The sequence below is a fragment of the Mytilus edulis genome, chromosome 7, assembly GCF_963676685.1.
Source record: "Mytilus edulis chromosome 7, xbMytEdul2.2, whole genome shotgun sequence".
In the NCBI taxonomy this organism is placed as follows: Eukaryota; Metazoa; Mollusca; class Bivalvia; order Mytilida; family Mytilidae; genus Mytilus; species Mytilus edulis.
The window spans coordinates 61,456,446-61,476,467 of NC_092350.1; the positions used below are offsets into that span (position 1 = coordinate 61,456,446).

Below are 20,022 nucleotides of genomic sequence, written 5' to 3' on the forward strand. Positions count from 1 at the left end.
TCATGTTACATAATTCTGTTTACAATTTCTTAACATCTATAATGTCTATAATGCAAGTTTGTTCTGGTATAGTTTTCATGAAAATTAGAAAGAATGCAAAAAATACATGAACATTGTCATGCATGTGTTATTAATCCTTTTGTGATAGTCCATATATTTAGAAAGAAAAATAATTTGAAAAAAAACTGCAATGAAAATTTAAAACGGAAAGTCCTTTGCCAAAGGCAAAATCAATAGCTCAAAAACATAAAACTAACATGACTAATGGAACAAAAATGTCTTATTCCTTGATAATCGTCATAAAAGTTAAGAACTTCTAATAAGGAATCAATTTTTTTTTCGATTTATTTCTTCGTCTAACTTGCCTTATTATGATTGCTGTCTTGTTTCTCTACATCCGCTAATGTTTTCAAGATTTTAAGCGAAAACTAGCAAAAACATGTCCTTAACAAACAATCGAAAAAAGGGAAAAACATAGGGGTAATCTTTTTCCAAGGGGATTATTTCTATTATTTTGACTGATGGTTTCAGTCATTTTTTTATTTTCTCATAGATCTAATTATGCTATCTATAATCGCTCTGTCTACTTAGTTTCTGTATCCACTTTTTTGTTTTTTGTTCAAATATTATATAATCTTTCTTGACGATAAACATTTCTCCTGTCACTAATTAGTGAAACCGGACTTGCTTGTAGATCTTGTTTTACTGATCAATTTTTCTACTCATATTACCTTCGCTACTAGTTTTCAAGATAATAAACAAAACAAACTTTAAATGTTAATGTTTTTAACTTGCTCATCATTTTCAACCTGTTACTTAACTGGGTAAGGTTTTTACATAAAAGGAAAACATTACGGTGGTTTTCTCCGGCAAAGCTTCTGTGTTTTTTTTTTTTTTTTTGGTATCCTGAAATAATGATATAAATAGAAAATTGAATTACAAAAGCAAATTCGAATGAAAATTATAAATGTTCAAAATGATAACGTTTGTCTTAAAAATGTTAAATACACCAATATCGAAACTGACAAGTCTGTAGATAACATGCCGACGTCGATCCGTAACTAAATCAGTTAGCATATTAATCTATTGTAATTAAATTCATAGTATCTAATAAAATTTGTAGATTTAGCTAACAAGGTCCTTATATTTATATATGGTAACATTTGTGTATAGTGGAAAGTTATTTTAACGTTAAATAAGCTAAAATTAAACATTTCCCAATCTTTTTCTTTTCATTAAAATAAGACTAGTGCGGGTGGGGTACGACCCAATCAATCTATCACGAAGGGAAGATAAATAATGTAAATTTCAATCATAGTTTTTTTCAAAAATGATGAACGGTTCTTTATATTGGTATGTAATCTTTTTAAACGTTTCAAATTTATGAAATTATATTCGTACATCAATGTTTTTGATACACCAATAACAAAAACTGAAATATATTGAATTGATACATTTTGTAACTATTCAAATTTATATCAGAAACCTAAACTTAATTATAAAATAATGAACATGTTAAAGGGAGACAATACTCGCATAACTTTTTCGAATTGGAACATAATATAACGGAATGTCACTCTTGCATACAAATGGCACATCAATATAATTAATTAACTGTGCAATCGCGCTCCACCTTCAATGATGATTCTAAATTATAAATATAACCAAAAGTTGTTAATCTATAGATAGTGAAGGCTAATGAAATCTAACCCATTGTTAAAATATTTCTTTGCATTTTTTTAAAACTTCCTCAGGAAAATGCTCGAGCCACTTGATTTTCATAGCTCATAAATAATGTTTTTACACAATATTTAAATAAAGTAGCTAAAGATTATTCGCTTCTCGAAGTGTAAGACGCAATAAAAATCGTATGCTTGCACCATCTTACCCAAAAACAGATTTAATTAAGTTCTGAACATTTCGACATTTCTTCGTTAAAACCGGTTTTAAACAAATCACAAGTACGTGTTAAGATCCGACTAAATACCCATATTCAGATATCGTCAGGTAAATTTGCTAAATCAGTCACGTTAGGATGACATTCTCGATAAAGTAGACGGTAGGGGCTGGATATTTTAAAGTAAACGGTAGGTTTTCAGGATTTATCTATTCATTCCAAAATTAATTCTTCTATTTTTTCGTTTTGTATTCTTTGGAAAATATGCATATGGTCAAAACTCGTAAAATTTATATAGCTCATCATTTTTACTTTTGTTCGTAAACTAGTTCGAAAACGTTAAATATATATTTGTCAAAATGATAACGTTCATTTCTAATACACCACTTTCGAATTTGTTTGGTATTAAGATAAGGATTATTTATCAGTTGATTAATTAGTTAACGTATTCATATATCCCTTTAAAACCTGTCTGGAATGATTTCATTTTAAGGTAATTTTAGGAATTTATATGATATTTCAAATATAATTTCTATGTGTTTTTCATCCTTTCTAGTAAAATTATCGACTTAATACGAGACATTTGCAAATTTATATAACTTTCGTGCTGGTCAGGGACATTATAATATACTTATTTTCATTTATGATTTTTGTCCCATTTCTTGGGCAAGTTATTGTCTTCGTTCATAATGTATTCAAACCCCGTGAAGATTAACTCCATATTTAAGGGACGTCTGAAATTCTTCATATGTATTTCCACTATATTTTTATTTTTAAATTAATTGACCGATGTTTTCACTCTAAAATACGTGACAATGGACACTACACAAGCTGAAATCTTTTAAATTCATTTTTATTTCGGGCGATTAAATAACTGTATACACGGAATGTGAAATGAGATAAATGAGAATTATTCCGATTTTGTAATATATATCTTCTATTGATTGGTTGATCATTTGTACTAGACGTCATTTTCAGGAATCAGGGCTATATTTTGAAACAAGCTTTTTATTGACGTATGAAAGCGGTGTGCATTGAGAGAAGTAACGCAATTCGACAATGAAACTAAATTAAGCCTTTATTTTCTGTTGCGTTCGTGGTTGATGTTGTTACTGTTGTAAACTTTTAAATCAGCTATTGTTATTTGTAGTTTGTGTTTAATGGCGACAGCTACTAAGACCTGTGGTGTTTGTGAACTACGTAACATCACTAAACCATCCATAGTCTGGTGTACAGAATGCTACAAGGGACTATGTACAGAATGCAAGGATCGTCATAGCTTGTCTAAGGCATTGCAAAGCCATAGTGTTATACATATAGCCGAAAACCGGAAAATACCAGCTGATATTCTTCAAATTACTCAGTACTGCATCAAACACGATAAAAAGTATCAAATGTATTGTCAGAAGCATGAATGTCCTTGCTGCAGCAAATGTATCGTGGAATGTCATAAAGATTGCCAAGATTTCGTCAAATTAGATGACGCCATTCACAATGTCAAAACCTCCAATGCCATGTGCGAGCTAGAAGAAACGTTAGTTGAAGTAGCAGGAAATCTACAGAAAATTCGTCAGCATCAACAAAAAAATCTAACGACATTGAAAGAAAGTACAAAGAAAATAGAAAAAGAAATAAAGACAACGAAAATAAAGATAAACAATCATCTTGACAAACTACAAGAGGATTTAATGAAAGAACTCTATGCGATAGAAGAAAAAGAAAACCCGAAAATTCTTCTGTTATTGTCATCACTAGAACAGAAAGAAAAGGAAATAGCAGATTGTCAAAGAAACATTATGAACGTCAAGCAACATGCAACAGATCTTCAAGTGTTTCTTTCAATGAAAAAAATAGAGAAGGACGTCTATAGCAAAAATCAATTTCTTCAGTCGATTCAAGAAGACAAAAATTTCAAACAAATTTCTCTTTCATATAAGATCAGCAACTCTATCCAGAATATCATGTCTGACATCATAAGTTTTGGAGAAGTGAGTATTGAGGCTAAATCTTGTGATATTGTCTTAATGAGGAAAAAGGCCAAAGAAGCCCAAATGCTGGTACCGACCATTCAATCAAGATCCATTGAAAATATAAAGGTAGCGACACAAATGAGCATCAACACTCAAGTGGTGTCAACCTACGGTTGTAGCATGATATCGAATGATAGATTGGCATTTAACTCCTATTGGGAATTTAAGGTCATTATATTCAACATTAACGGATTAAAAGAATTTGAGGTGAAGATGCCTTGTCAAGCTTATGATATAGTGTACATCAGTGAGTACAATGAATTGGCTGTCACATCTGGTGCTTCAGCGAAAACATGCATTTATATTATAGATCTTGAGAGGAAACAAATAAAGAAAACCATTCCACTAGATTCCAAAAATTATGGCATAGCACTGAAAAATAATCAATTGATTTATTCTGGTCACGACAAAGGTATACGAATGATTAATCTGCGCGACAATTCGATAAGTGACATAGTCCGAGACGCAATGCCCAGTGACTGTTACACTGCAACAGTTAGGGACAAAATATATCATACAAACAGAGAAACAAGCACTGTGACATGTTATAATCTACAAGGTAAAATACAATGGACATTCTTAAATGAAAGCGTTCTGAAGAATCCCCGAGGTATAGATGTGGATAATGATGGCAATGTGTTCGTGGTGGGGTTCTCGTCAAACAATCTGGTAGTTATCTCCCCTGATGGACAACGACATAGAGAGGTCTTGACAACAGATGATGGTCTAAGTCATCCTGTCTCACTTCGTTATAGTGGATCAAAGAAACAGCTGCTTATCGCGAACTTCAATAACAAGGCTCATTTGTTTAATGTTATTTGAAAGTGTATACAGTTTAAACTCTTTCTTTGTGTCATTCTGTTTGGTGTTTAGAATAACTGGATTTCTTGAACATATTATATTAATTTTTCAGTTGTTTAACATGTAGCATTTGTTTGAGAAAAATCATGCATTCGTAAACATTTAGATTTTAAGAGTTTACCATCAAATTTGTACTTTTAAGTCACAGCTTCAAGAGTTTTAAACGAAGTATTGCTCTCTAAGTATAACAATAATTCTTAGTTAAGCAAAACAAATTCATGTTAGTTCGTAGATGGAATTATGATTTACTGGTGGTTGATTATCCTTCTCGGTATCTGCTAATTTTTTACACGAATTTAAATAAAATGACATGTAAAAAATATTCATAATCTATTTAACATTACTACGTGTATTACTAAGCCCATAGTGTATTTCACTAAAAACTACATGTATGGTTTTAAAAAAAAGTATTGTGGAGTCAATTCAGTTTTGATTTTAATCAATTTGGTACGAAGATCTATGAACAGAAGCATTGCATAATTGTCCATCATGGTTTATTTATTTATTTGGTTAAACTTTTATTGTCAAAGGAAGCTACCGTTTGAGGAGGGAGGTGTGGATGAAATTTGAAAAAAAGGCAAGAAGGCTCTTGAGCCAACAAAGGCAGGAACAGCAATTTGGCATACCAAGCAGAATAACAATTTATGTAGACAATTTCAAGGATGAACGAATGAAAATTGACGGTCACTAAAGAATGAAAAATAAAAATGGAGGACAATGATGTCACATGAGGGAGGATAGGAGGGGTCCTGATCCAAGGCTTAAAAACACGAAATCCCGAGTTTAAATGATTTAAATCCAAACATCCCAAAATTCGAAAAAAGTATTCCCGGATTCCGAAATCCCGGGCTTAAAAACACCCGATCCCGGTCCGATCTCCCAATCCCCAATGATTACAACTACAGGACATCATTTTTAACTCTTGCCATTCCCCCCACTAAAATCAAATGGTAGCATCCTAAGACTTTTGACTTTTTATACTTTATTTCATTTTATGTAAGACCTAGGCATTGGCAAGTAAAAAACGAAAACAGTTTTGATCCATTCTGTTTCCCACCTTTTAAAACGTCCTGGTTTTCTTTTGTTACATCTATTTCACTCTGAAATTTACCTATTACTGGTACGTCTGTTTGAAGATTCATTTATTGAAAATGAGTAAAATTTAAATGGATTAAAAGATTAAATGAATAACAATAGGTGTACAGCTGCTCTTAGCAATAATGTAAACATATTGATCATGATCTTTTAAAAGCTTGCATATTGCAAATGATTTTAAAACGTAGCAATGAATCAGACTATGAGTAGGAGTTATATTTTCTTAGGTGGTCTGTACCCCCTTAAATGGCCGTTTAGTATCGTTCGACTGTTTTATATAGTATTTAAAGCCATATTAGACTGTTAGTGTCGTGCTGCTATTGAACATGTTCACCATAAGCCGATACCGAAACCGAAAGAGATACAGAGACCGAAACCACAAATAGAAGTAAGGTAAATGGTAAATGTTTATAATGATTAATTAACTCAACCCGTTTACTCTAATATATTGTTGAAAATTTGAATACACTAGATGGAGTATTAATTCAATTCAACAATTACACGAGTCTATCATAAAAGCAAAGCACTTAAATTTCTACATTTGAAAATGCCTGTACAAAGTCAGAAATATGACAGTTCTTGTCCATTCGTTTTTGATGTGTATTGTTGTTTGATTTTGCCATGTGGTTATGGACTTTCCGATTGGATTTTCCTCAAAGTTCTTTTTAACACTCTAATTGATTCTTTATTGCACATATTGCGTTTTAACAATTAAACTTGGTTTACAGCATTTCATCAAGTTTCCCTGTTGGATTACAACTGAATACTCAGGGATAATATTCAGTAAATTAACTAATAAATTACAATGGTTTAATTCACACATTAAACTATTATAATTATAGTTGTTACAAATAGTCTTTGCTACATCACTAAAAGTATTTTCATCCGGAATGACTTTTTGGGTTCTTTTATTATTTAATCAAAAAAAATTGCGGTCAAGTGACCTTACACGACTTTTCTGTCCCTCGTGTTTGGACAATATTTTTTGAAGTGTTTCGAGAATTTGGATTTATTAATTTCTATATGGTTTTAAAATCTTGGAATAATATTGCGTAAAGGTAAGTTGGAGTGTAAATATATTTTTCACAGTTGTTCACCTGCCCAAGTTTGTAAACAATACACACAGATGTAGTGTACACGTGTCGAAGTACCAATATTGACAAAGACACACACACACACACCTTCGTATACTAATATATCTGATTTACCCATATTATCATTCATACCTTATAGTAATAATTACTGTACAAACAAACTTCTGCACTTACAGTCATACTTGTTCAGTGCCTCATGATACATTTTACAAAAAAATGTCTTTCCATACCTTTCACACATACTCATACCTTAGGCATGGCACTTACAGATAGTTACTTGCATAGTACATTTATAATAAATGAGAAAAAAACACACATACAATTGCTCATAATCTAGATCAATAGCATGTGTTTTTTTTCTTTACATGTAGCTTAAGTTGACTATAAAATGACTTCATTATTATACTTCAAAATATTCAACGCCTTTGTAAATAAACAACTGATCTCTGTATTGGTCATACTATATAATTCTACAGTATTTTCTACCTCATATTCAAAAAAATTTAAGGTGTCTACTGCTTTGGTTTTTTTATTGGAAACATAATGTATTTTATAGACTGAAAAGAACATTAAGCTAAGCAAATGATTTAGCGCATAGTATACATCGTCATGAATTTTGTGTCCTATAACCAACGAATGAAGACTTATTACATGTTCGCCTATGAAGACTTTTTTAAGTATACTTACATTGATTTCCAGAATGTTTTATGATATAAACATGTAATGAAAAAATGATTATAATTATCTATTTCATTGCAATATGAACACAAATTGTTTTGTGAAATTTTCCACTGAGAAAGCAACACCTCATTTGGCAAAATAAAGTGCATTAATTTCCACCTAAACATTTTTATTTTATTATCTTTAAGATATTCAAAATTAAATTTAATAGAGTCTTTTTAAATTCATTTATTAGTCTCCCTTTGCTTAAAACTCTTTCCCATTTCAAAAATCCTACTGGTATTTCTGTTTTTGACACACTTAATACTAAGTTGTATATGTTTTTAGCATTAATAGTAAGAACATCATTACAATCTCTAAGTTTAGTTTTTGTTCGGTTGATATGGACTTTGGTTTTGAGTGATTCTTCTGATTTTAATTTGTCTGTCCATTGCTTTGGTATAGATTTTTTTAGTTTTGAGAATTCGGAAATCCAATTCCTTTTATTTCTTAATTTTGAAGTAATCATTTCTTCTGATAAATTTCCTCTTTTATCTATTATGTCATTTATATATAACATGTTACTATTAATCAAGTCACCAAAGAACAGATTTTCCTCAAAGTTTAGTATTTTTCTGATTTTACTTTTTAAGCAAGTAATGTACCATTAAGATTTGGATATCATTTTATTGATTATGTACATTAATCAGGCAGCAAGTTTCGTTAAAGGGAAATAACTGTTCATAGTTCTACAATATGTGCAATATCGTTCCAAGTATATATAAAGAAAACCTTCAATTTACATATGACCCAAAACAAATACTTATGAAGGCAAACATTTATATTTGAGTATAATTGTATGACTACATAGGGGATCCACATACCTTGAGTGTTTTCGGCAAAAATATTTTAAACAGTTCTGTTTACATTTTTTATGTTTTCTCTCTAAATTTCCTTTTCTTTTTCTGGAAAACCTTTGATTGTCCCTCTGAATGTGTTAGGTACCTCATTAATCATTCTCAATTATTTAGCAAATCATTTCATAGCTTCAATTGTTATTAAGAAAAAGCAAACTGACTTTAACACATTTGTGATGAACATACTATATACAGTAGCCTTTTATATTTTTCAAAGAATGGCTAGTTATCTATTTGTTCTTGGTGTTAGTAATACTTTTATTTATTTTATCAAGCTATCCATAAAATTTGCCCGATTCTTCGTCAAGTTTTCAGATTAATGTTAACTTGGCCTTCAGCTGAAGAATGGGAATCTAAGAAGGATGATCGGACAGAATTGGAAGAAACAGTTGGATATATAGAAGGCACCTCCCATACTAGAATAAAGAGTTTAACCGAAAACAAGGCATTGTTTTATAGTGAACATCATATATATACTATATTCATATGCAAGTCATAAGAGACAGATTAAATCAAATAAGATACATCAAATATGGTTTCCTAGGTCATAACAATGACACAATGACTTACAGATTGATGGTTGCGATCGATCCACACGATATTTCACCGTTTCCTCGTGACGGTTACTTACTTGGCGATACCATATATCATCATATTGCAACACTATATACTGTCAGACAGCTATGTTAGCGAAATTTAATAACACACTATCAACGCATATTTGTCAATGAAAAGATTCGTGCAGAAAAGTTTATGAAGATCATTCAATAAGACGAAATAACATTTATAAAGTACTAGGTTCTCTTTATAGACAAATCGGAACGGTATTGCACATGTTGTAGAACTATGGGCAACTAATACCCTTCGACGAAACCTGCTTAATGTATATCATAAATAAATTATATATACATCTTAAATTGATTATTACTTGTATTGGTATATTGAAATAATGGTTTAATTATTAAACTTTGCTTGTTTTAAAGATTCATGTGTATTATTGAATTGTAGTAATAATCCGTATTGTGTATTCAAATTTCAAGCAATATAATGAGTAAAAAGTAAAAAGGTTGAATTAATTATCATTTTAAACATGTTTCATTCACCTCACTTCTTATTTTGGTTTCGGTGTCGGTTTCGGTTTTGGTTTCGATATCAGCTGATGGTGAACATGTCTTTTAGCAGCATCACGAAACCCACCAACACTGGGTTGATCTAAGGTACGCTAGGAGAATAAGCAGGTTCTGCTCCACATGCGGCACCCGTCGTCTTGTTTATGTTAGCAAAAAACACAATTCAAGCTATTGTAAACCGTATCTGGATGCACGTGTTGTTTGAATGTAACTACATAGAAATGAAAAGTCAACAACTAGGAAGTTGAATTCATCTCACTTGTCATCATTTTTAACTGAACCTTAAGCTTATTGTCAATTTCTAGATGTAAAGTAAAATAAAAGTCAGACTCAATTGTATCTGATGTATTCGATATCAAAAAATGGATAGAGTTATATATCTAGGTGAAAGACTAATAACAACAAAAAGTAATTTTGCCCTTATTTAACAATTAATTGTTAATGCAATATGCGGGCAAAATGATCAGGAAGTCACAAGTTTTTATGGGAATTTGTTTAAATTGCGACATAAATAAATACGTTTTCTATCAATTGTTACTTCCAATATTATTTTAAAGATCATATATGTCATAGAAACCCAGTTTTGATATACAATGACTTTTCATAGTTTCTAAAACTGACAGCAAACACATATTCAGAAAGGTGTCACTTAACATAATTTAATGGACAGACCGTGCTGTAACTATCTGACGACAGTCTTCAGACAATTAGCTTCAAAATGTCGGCTTCTTTTTTAGGTATGTATGAAAGCGTATATTGTTTTGTGATGTGGCTATCAAGGCATAATGACTACTTACAAAAGTATTAGCTTCCATCAAAACATTGTTGTAATTGGACATGTTATGGCTTTTCTTTTTAAAACAAATCCATTTTATAGATAAGTAGTAGCTATTCTCTAATGCAGGGTTTCCGCTGGCGGTCGCCATTTCGCAATTTGCGAAAAAATAATAATTTTGGCGATTAAAATTTGTCATTGGCGAAAGAATTTGGTGAAAGAAATATATATCACGATTTATTTTCCGCCATTTTGTTTATTTACTTTTTTCGGGTTTCTCTGACTTTACCGATCAGACAATACTCAGAATTCACCTTGAACTCGTTAAAATTTTGACAGAAAATCAATAATCAGCTGATTGCATTTATAGGTATGGTCAGCTATCGACATCAAAGGACTAATCAATAAAGGTGTTGATTGTTGATTGAATGAAAAAGTTAAATGGCTTCTGTCACATGTCACAAAAGGCATCTATTAACCACGTTGCGACGCACGTGTTAGAAACAAAGCTTTTACGCTTCCTCTCCTTCTTTTAATGATAGCCCAGAAGAGAAAACTGTTGTAATGACGAAAAATGTTTAAAAGCAAGAAAGGTCTCTGATTTAAAATTTTATCATTTAACTTTTATAAAGATCGTTGATTTGAGTGTGCAATTCGTTTCAGTGACACACGTGATTCAAGTATATAGTTTTACTTATTTACGACAGTCTAGTAGTAGAAAAGAAAAATCGTTATGAAGAAATCTATTCAAAAGGTTGGCATGAGAGTAACCCTTCAATGTAATGACTACACCTTACACGAGGGATCAATTCCAAGTGATAAGATGCTTTGTTTTGTTGTAAAAACACTTCGTATTTAGGTAGGGGGCCTGGAAAAAAAAGTATTTTTTTTAAATAAAAATATATTTGTGTTACTTGGCGAAAAAAATAATAAAGTGGCGAAAAATATATTGTTTTGGCAAAGGAGGTGGCGAAAAAAATAATTGACCCAGGGGAAACCCTGCTCTAATGTATATAATAACAAAAGTTAAACAAAAATTTAAAAACGTGATACACCAATATGAAGAAAGTATAATAATTACAATAACGAACCCCTATGAAAATTCAAGATGGGAAGTCCTTTCTCAAATGGTAAAATCAATAGCTCAAAAACATGAAACTTACATGTCAATGTCTTATTCCTAACTTGGGACATGCCTTTCCTCTTATTGAAAAGCGTAGATTAAACCTTGTTTTATAGCTTTTTTTAGACATGCTTTGCTGCATGTTTTCGCAGTTTACAGATTATCTCTAGTTTGCATATAAAACACCCACACAACTTGATAATCGTCATAAAAGTTAATACCTTCTAATAAAAACCAATTGGTGGTTTCGATTTCTTTCGATTATTTTCTTCATCAACTTGGCTAATTATGAATGCTGCCTTGTTTCCAAAACCTATCAAAACAATTCCTTTACAAACAATCGAATCATAGAGAAAAAAACATAGGGTAAACTTTTTTCAAGGGCAATAATTTGAACTAGTTTGATTGTTGGTTACTGTCATTTTTATTCTCTCATAGATCTGTTTGTTCTTGCTATCAATAATCGCTCTGTCTATTTCAGTTAATTTCTATATCCACTTGATTTTTTTGCAACAATATCCAAATTTAAAAAAAAAACTTAAATGTCTTTGAGTTTTCATTTTTAAACCTTTTATAAGCAGTAAGCTGACTTTTGAATTATTAACTTAAAACTGTACACAACTAAAACTCAACTGTCATTAATAGACTTTGGCTCTTTTGTTAAAATATTAAATAATCTTTCTTGACGATAAACATTTTACTAGTTTTCAAGATGTTAGCAAACAAAACAAAATTTAAATGTTAATGTATTTAACTTGCTAATCACTTAACTGAGAAAGGTTTTGAGATACATGGCAAACATTACGCGTGTTTTTTTTATATCCTGAATAATGATAGAAAAAGAAAATTGAATCAAAAAAGCAAACTCGAATGAAAACTAGAAATGTTCAAAATGATAACGTTTGTCTAAAACATTTTAAAACACCACGATCAAAACTGATAAGTCTGTAGATAACATGCCGACGTCGATCCGTTTCTAAATCAGTCACGTTAAGATAACATTTTCGATAAACTAGACGGTCGGGAATGAATGTTTCAAAGTAAAAGGTAGGATTTATCACTTTATTCCAAAATTACTTCTTCTATTTTTTGGTTTTGTTTTCATTGAAAAATATGCATATGGTCTAAACTCGTGAAATTTATAAAACCGTATCATTTTTACTTTTGTGCGGAAACTAGTTCGGACACATTATATATATATTTGTCAAAATGATAACGTCTATTTCTAATACACCACTTTCGAATTTGTTAAGTATTAAGATAGGAATTTTTTATCAGTTTAAAAATAGTTAACTGATTTATATATCCTTTAAAAACCTGTCTGGAATTATCTCACATTATAATGTAATTTTGGGAATTTATAGGATATTTTCAATACAACTTTTATTTTAGCTACGTTTTTCATTCTTTTTAATATAGTTTTGACCTTCATACGAGATATTTGTAAAATTGCATTCTTTCGTTCTGGGCAAGAACATTATATATGTTATGTCCCTTTTCTAGGCAAAGTTATTGTCTTCGGTCATAATGTCTTTGTCATCTTCGAGGATTTGTATAGTACTATATGGAAATTATATTTATAAACGTTCACGGGCAAATTCAGTTAACAGGGTCAAGAAACGAAACTGCATTTTGTGTAATGTTTGACAGAAGTGACATGATTCAATAATTTATTTATTTGTGTACTTCATCAACATTCGTTTGAATATCGTTGTCAAGCTGAATTGAACTGTAACATGCGATTAAGTTTGGTGGTGTTTTCAGTTTATGATTATATAATTTTATCTTATTGATAAACAATAAGTATATCAACATACTTCAACAATACTGTCAATCAGATGGTCAATGAAAATGGGTCTAAAATCAAAATTGATTATGTTTAGCCGCTTACCGAACAAGACAAATAAATATGTCTCATACGAATAATCGGTGTATTTGAGCCCCTTGAAGGTTAACATCATATTTAAGGCCAATCTAAATTCCTTTATATAATATATTATATTTCCACTTATGAAAAAGTTAACTGCCCGATGTTGTCAATTTAAGATACGTGACTCTGGACGCTACAATCGTTTAAATTTACTTTCATTTCGGGAGATTTCATAACTGTTCATGCGGAATGTGGAATAATATAAATGAGAATTATTCCGATTTTGTAATTTACTATTGATTGGTTGATTATTTGTATGAAACGTAATTTTCAGGAATCATGGCTATATTGGAAACCATCTTTTTATTGACGTATGAAAAAAGTAAAATCACAAAAAAACTGAACTCAGAGGAAAATCAATTTGGAAAGTCCATAATCACATGGCAAAATCAAAAAACAAAACGCATCAAAAACGAATGGACAAGAACTGTCATATTCCTGACTTGGTACAGGCATTTTCAAATGTAGAAAATGGTGGATTAAACCTGGTTCTATAGCACTAACCCTCTCACTTTAATAACAGTCTCATCAAATTCCGCTACATTTACACGATGCGTTAAATAAACAGTCACAATTGATAAAATAGTCAAAAATAAAACTGGATGCCTGGAGAGAATCAACCCAATTCGACAAGAAATCAGAATTAAGATATTATTTCTTTTATGTTGGTGTTTGATGGTGGTACTGATGTTAACTTTTAAATAACCTATTGTTATTTGTAGTTTGTGTTTAATGGCGACAGCTGCTAAGACCTGTGGTGTTTGTGAACTACGTCACATTACTAAACCATCAATAGTCTGGTGTAGAGAATGCGACGAGGGACTATGTACAAAATGCAAGGAACACCATAGCGTGTCAAAGGCATCGCAAAGCCATAGTGTAATTCATATAGCCGACAACCGAAAAATACCAGCTGATAAACTTAAAATTACTCAGTACTGTTCCAAACACAATAAAAAGTATAAAATGTATTGCCAGAAGCATGAATTCCTCTGCTGTAGAAAATGTATCACGGAAAGTCATAAAGAATGCCTTGATTTCATCGAATTAGGTGACGTCATTCACAATGTCAAAACCTCCAATGCCATGTGCGAGCTAGAGGAAACATTAGTGGAAGTAGCACAAAATCTACAGAACATTCGTCAGCATCAACAGGTTAATCTGAAGACATTTATAGATAGTAGAAAGAAAATAGAAAAAGAAATAAAGACGACAAAAAAAAAGATCAACAAACATCTTGACAAACTACAAGAGGATTTAATGAAAGAACTCTATGCAATAGAAGAAAAAGAAAACCCAAAAATTCTTCTGTTATTGTCATCATTAGAACAGAAAGAAAAGGAAATAGCAGATTGTCAAAGAAACATTATGAACATCAAGCAACATGCAACCGATCTTCAAGTGTTTCTTTCAATGAAAAAAATAGAGAAGGACGTCTATAGCAAAAATCAATTTCTGCAGTCGATTGAAGAAGACAAGAATTTCAAACAAACTTTTCTTTCATGCAAGATCAACACATCTATCCAAAAAATCATATCCGACGTCAAAAGTTTTGGAGAAGTGAATATTGAGGCTAAATCTTGCGATATTGTTTTGGTAAGGAAAAAGGCCAAAGAAGCCCAAATGTTGGTACCGACCATTCAATCAAGATCCATTGAAAATATAAACCTGACGCTACAAAAGACCTGCGACACTCAAGGAAACCACACCTATGGATGTTGCATTCTGTCGGATGGTAGATTTGCCTTTACTTACTACTATTATTGTAAGGTAACTGTATTTAACATGAAAGGATTAAATGATTTTGAAGTGAATTTGCCGTGTAATGCGTTTGATGTAGCGTACATAAGTGAGGATAATGCATTGGCTGTCACATCTGGTAGTTCGGTGAATCCGTTAATCACCATTATAGACTTGGAGAAGAAACAAATCAAGAAAACAATGTCACTAGATTCCCAAAGTTATGGTATATCATGGAACAATAATCAATTGATTTATTCCGGTTGCGACAAAGGAATACGAATGATCGACCTCAACGACGAGTCGATAAGTGACATAGTCCGAGACAAAATGCCAAGTGACTGTTACACTGCAACAGTTATGGACAAAATATATCATACACACAGAGAAACAAGCACTGTGACATGTTATAATCGACAAGGTAAAATACAATGGATATTCTCAAATGAAAGTGTTCTGAAGAATCCCCGAGGTATAGATGTGGATAATTACGGCAATGTGTTCGTGGTGGGGTTCTCGTCGAACAATTTGGTAGTTATCTCCCCTGATGGACAACGACATAGAGAGGTCTTGACAACAGATGATGGTCTAAGTCATCCTGTCTCACTTAATTATAGTGGATCAAAGAACCAGTTGCTAGTCGCGAACTTGAGTGGCAAGGCTCATTTGTTTAATATTTATTAGACAAAGTTCACAGTTAAAACTTCTCTCCCTTTAGGTCATTCTGTACAGTGTTTATAACAACTGGATTTCGGAAACCTATTTTGTAAATATCAGCTGTTATATAATATTTAGTGTTCATTTGAAACAAAATAAAGTATTCAGTGAATTATAGTTTTTGGGCTAATAACAACAGTGCCTCATATGCCTGAAGAGTATACTTACGCTAATATTAATTGATATTTCTTTGTTTACCCCTGCGCGTATCGTTGGATATAATATATAACGATACGCGCTGCGGTAAAGACAGAAATATTATATGTCTCTCCGTCTGTGCATCCGTCCAATCGTCCTTTTGTTCTTATTAGCGCTGTCACATAAACAATTCTGGCCAGATTTTAATAAATCTACATCAGTAATATTTTGACATGTTCAAAAATTAGTGCTGATGAACTGTTTGATAAGGAGTTTTTTTCAAATAAAAATCATATTTGAAATGATAAACGCTCTCTTGCCTACTTATCTTATAGGATTTTTATCAAGTAGATATATTAGCAATGTCTAAGACGAGTCCTTAAAGACGGGTAGATCAACTTTAAAAAAGAAAGTATGTCCTTATATTGAAAGTTGTATTGTAAGCGCTCTCAAATCTACATGTGTTGTCATAATTTAAGGAAATGTATATCATGTATATGAAAGGTAATTCTGCATCATTTTGGACAAACGCCAAACTTATTTTTTACAGGAATTATTACCCTTCAATATGTAAATTCTTTGAAAAATTATATTGTTAACACTCTTATGTCTCCTTTTCTTGTTAATTTTGTTTTGCAATTCAGAGTAAAGCTTTATATTAGCAAGCAATAATTGTTTCAATCTGGTTAAAATACAAATCCGGTCTGTCCAAGCTTTGCTTGCAAGGATCGGATACGCTTCACTCTACGTTCTGTAGACGTTCCGGGATCCTCTAGTTTTGTCGGATTAATACACACCTTCAAAAATTTAAGGCTAAAATTTTATTGGCTGATGTAATAATTACCAGAACAGAAAGTTAAACGGATTGTTTTCAGATCCTTGTACGCAAAGCTAAGACACATGAGTCTGATCCTTGTTAGCAAAGCTAAGACACATGAGTCAGATCCTTGTTCGTAAAGCTAAGACACATGAGTCAGATCCTTGTTAGCAAAGCTAAAACACATGAGTCAGATCCTTATTAGCAAAGCTAAGACACACGAGTCAGATCCTTGTTCGCATAGCTAAGACACAGGATTCAAATCCTTGTTCGCAAATCTAAGACACATGAGTCAGATCCTTGTTAGCAAAGCTAAGACACAGGATTCAGATCTTGTTCGCAAAGCTAAGACACAGGAGTCAGATCCTTGTTCGCAAAGCTAAGACACAGGAGGCAGATCCTTGTTAGCAAAGCTAAGACACAGGAGTCAGATCCTTGTTCGCAAAGCTAAGACACAGAAGTCAGATCCTTGTTAGCAAAGGCTTAGACACATGAGTCAGATCCTTGTTAGCAAATCTAAGACACAGGAGTCAGATCCTTGTAAGCAAAGCTAAGACACAGGATCTGTATTTTTAATCAGAATACTCTGTGTCGATAATCTTTTCTTACAGGAGTTATGGCCCTCTTGAAATTTAAAATTCTGTAGAAAATTGCATCATAAGTGATCCCATGCCTTCATTTCTTGTATGATATTATGAAAAAAATATAAAATACCCAAAGAAATATATTATTATAGTACCCCTATTTCTATGTTTCATTGTCCGTCCTTCAGTGCTACTAAACAGAATTACTTCATATTTGGTCAGCAGCTTTGCAGTAATGAGTTGTAATTATTGGATCTGTCAGACACATTCTTGCTGTTTTTCCAAACTTTATAATTCGACTGTAGATATGCTTAGAGAGATCTGCGTGCCTGTTATTTTATTTTTTATTATTTCCATTAACATATACTATATCGATCGATCGAAACGTGCTGTTCTTTTATTGCGATATATTTATGTTACAAATTACATTAGACATGAATTTATAAAAAGATTAGTCGTTGGCAACATTCTTCTCTGAAATATATTATGGTTGCGACAGGTCTAATATATACATAGTATGGGAAATATGAAAGCAAGACACGCGTTTCGTCTACATAAGACTCATCAGTCACGCTCGAATCAAAACAATTACACGACCAAATCAAGTAGGAAGTTGAAAGCATTGATGACCCAAAATTTCGCAGGTCTTACATTATTATATCACATTTAAGAAACATAGCATTTTTGAATATGTAGAAACAGTAATTTTGTGTACGTTCTTTAATCGTTGACATACACATTCAAACGTAAGTACGAATTGATATTAAAACTTGATGATGTATTTCAAAGGAATGCATGCCAAACATTTTATAACTATTTAATTACAAAAATATACAAGAACATGACAAAGTTAGTCTTTATTTTTACGAGAGAAAAAAAGATTAGAGAATAACGGGGTGTTAAAAATATAAAGAATAGGAAATAATGGGCAACAAAGATAAAACCATGAGAAAAAGTTCTAAATATAAAGGAAGTACACCACTAAGTCATGGCCCATTGCTTTCTATGTTACAGCAAACACAGTTCTTTTGTTTTAAGTTCAAATAAAGTGACAATCATTGCATGTCAAAGCAACACTTTATGGTGTCTTGTACTGAAAAAAATCAACATACCTTTAATGGCATATAAGAAAGAACTAGTTCCCGGAACTACGGATGTACCAAAACAGGTACTTCAGATCTGACAAACAGGAAAAATGTACCATCTTTATAAAATTTGGTGCAGTTATTTTAATATTCCAAATTATAAGTCAAAAACTGTTCTACAACAATCACCAGTCATTCAGTTTGCATTTGATACAAACAATACCTAAATATTCTACATATTTTTAAAGTTACACTCATGCGTAGGAACTATTTTGTGTTAAATATGTACTTCTTTCGTATGTGCTTTCTGGCCGGGCCGAATTGTATGTGCTTTCTGGCCGGGCCGAATTAGTGGTGTTACACCTAAAGAACAAAGAAATAAACTACAACCTTTCTAGACCCCATATATGACAAAAACAACCACTAACGTGATTCGTGACTTGAAACAGGCACATGAAAAAATCGAGGTTATTAATATATATCTCAACCTTTAAATGGAGCCTAATGGAATAAACAATACGCACATGTAAACATAAAATCAGTACAGTCATGAGAAAAGGACGTAAATCGATGATAACGGTAGTATAAAACAACATGTAATAGATATCAAAAGCTCACGTAAAAATAATACAGTAATACACTATATCGTATCAAAGAATGATCACAGTAACCTGTTTAAAAACCGTTAAAATATTTTCTAGTTTTCATGATTAAAACTCCTATAAGCACCTGACTATTCCAGTTATTGACTTGAAACTTTATACAGCAAATAATTAACTGTCATTTTAGACTTTGGCTCTTCCTTTTTTGTTTAAATAGTATATAAACTTTCTTGGCCTTAAATTTGTCTTGTAAGTTATGTTTTCTTCTTGTCACTAATTAAAAGACCGGACTTGTTTGTAGATCTTGTCTAGCTGATAATTTTTTTACTTAAATTTTCTTTCTGTCTACTAGTTTTGAAGATGATAACAAACAAAAAACAACTGCGAAATTTGCTAAGAATTGAAATATTCAGAGGCAATAACCACAAAATGAGTTTTCCTTTGAAACTTTCAATGTCAATGTATCTTGTCTCGCTAATCATTTTCACCTGGTTATTTGACTGGTTAAGATCGAGATACAAGGCAAACCTAGCACGTGGTTTTCACCGGAAAACGTTTGGTTTGTGGTGTCACACCACCAATTACTCCCTTAAATTTAGAACGTAGGCCTACTCGGACAAAAAATAGAGCATTTGATGTCATTGTTTACTTAAACTACCCAACAAATTTGCAGAAATGAAACTTTTGGTGAAAGAGAAATATATTAAGACCATTTTGAGCCCAAATTTACTTGTCTATGAGTTGACATTAAAAATTGAGGATTAATGCGCTCCATAGTATATTAATTTAAAATTTCAAGAAAACCAGGGGTTATTTTTAGTGGTACA

General features: G+C 31.8%; 2 protein-coding genes across 2 annotated transcripts; both read left to right on the forward strand.

Annotated features, from left to right (window-relative positions):
* The first annotated feature begins 3,057 nt into the window (after positions 1–3,057).
* LOC139483295 (uncharacterized) lies at positions 3,058–4,749 on the forward strand. Its single transcript, XM_071267324.1, has one exon. It carries the CDS (start codon positions 3,058–3,060, stop codon positions 4,747–4,749), a length of 1,692 nt encoding a protein of 563 aa, XP_071123425.1.
* Positions 4,750–14,244: 9,495 nt separating this feature from the next.
* LOC139483296 (uncharacterized) lies at positions 14,245–15,936 on the forward strand. The gene has a single exon (XM_071267325.1). It carries the CDS (start codon positions 14,245–14,247, stop codon positions 15,934–15,936), a length of 1,692 nt encoding a protein of 563 aa, XP_071123426.1.
* The last annotated feature ends 4,086 nt before the right edge of the window (positions 15,937–20,022 follow it).

Excerpts from the sequence above, each read along its gene's own strand:
- LOC139483295 (XM_071267324.1), top strand. The coding sequence starts at position 3,058 with ATGGCGACAGCTACTAAGACCTGTGGTGTTTGTGAACTACGTAACATC.
- LOC139483296 (XM_071267325.1), top strand. The coding sequence starts at position 14,245 with ATGGCGACAGCTGCTAAGACCTGTGGTGTTTGTGAACTACGTCACATT.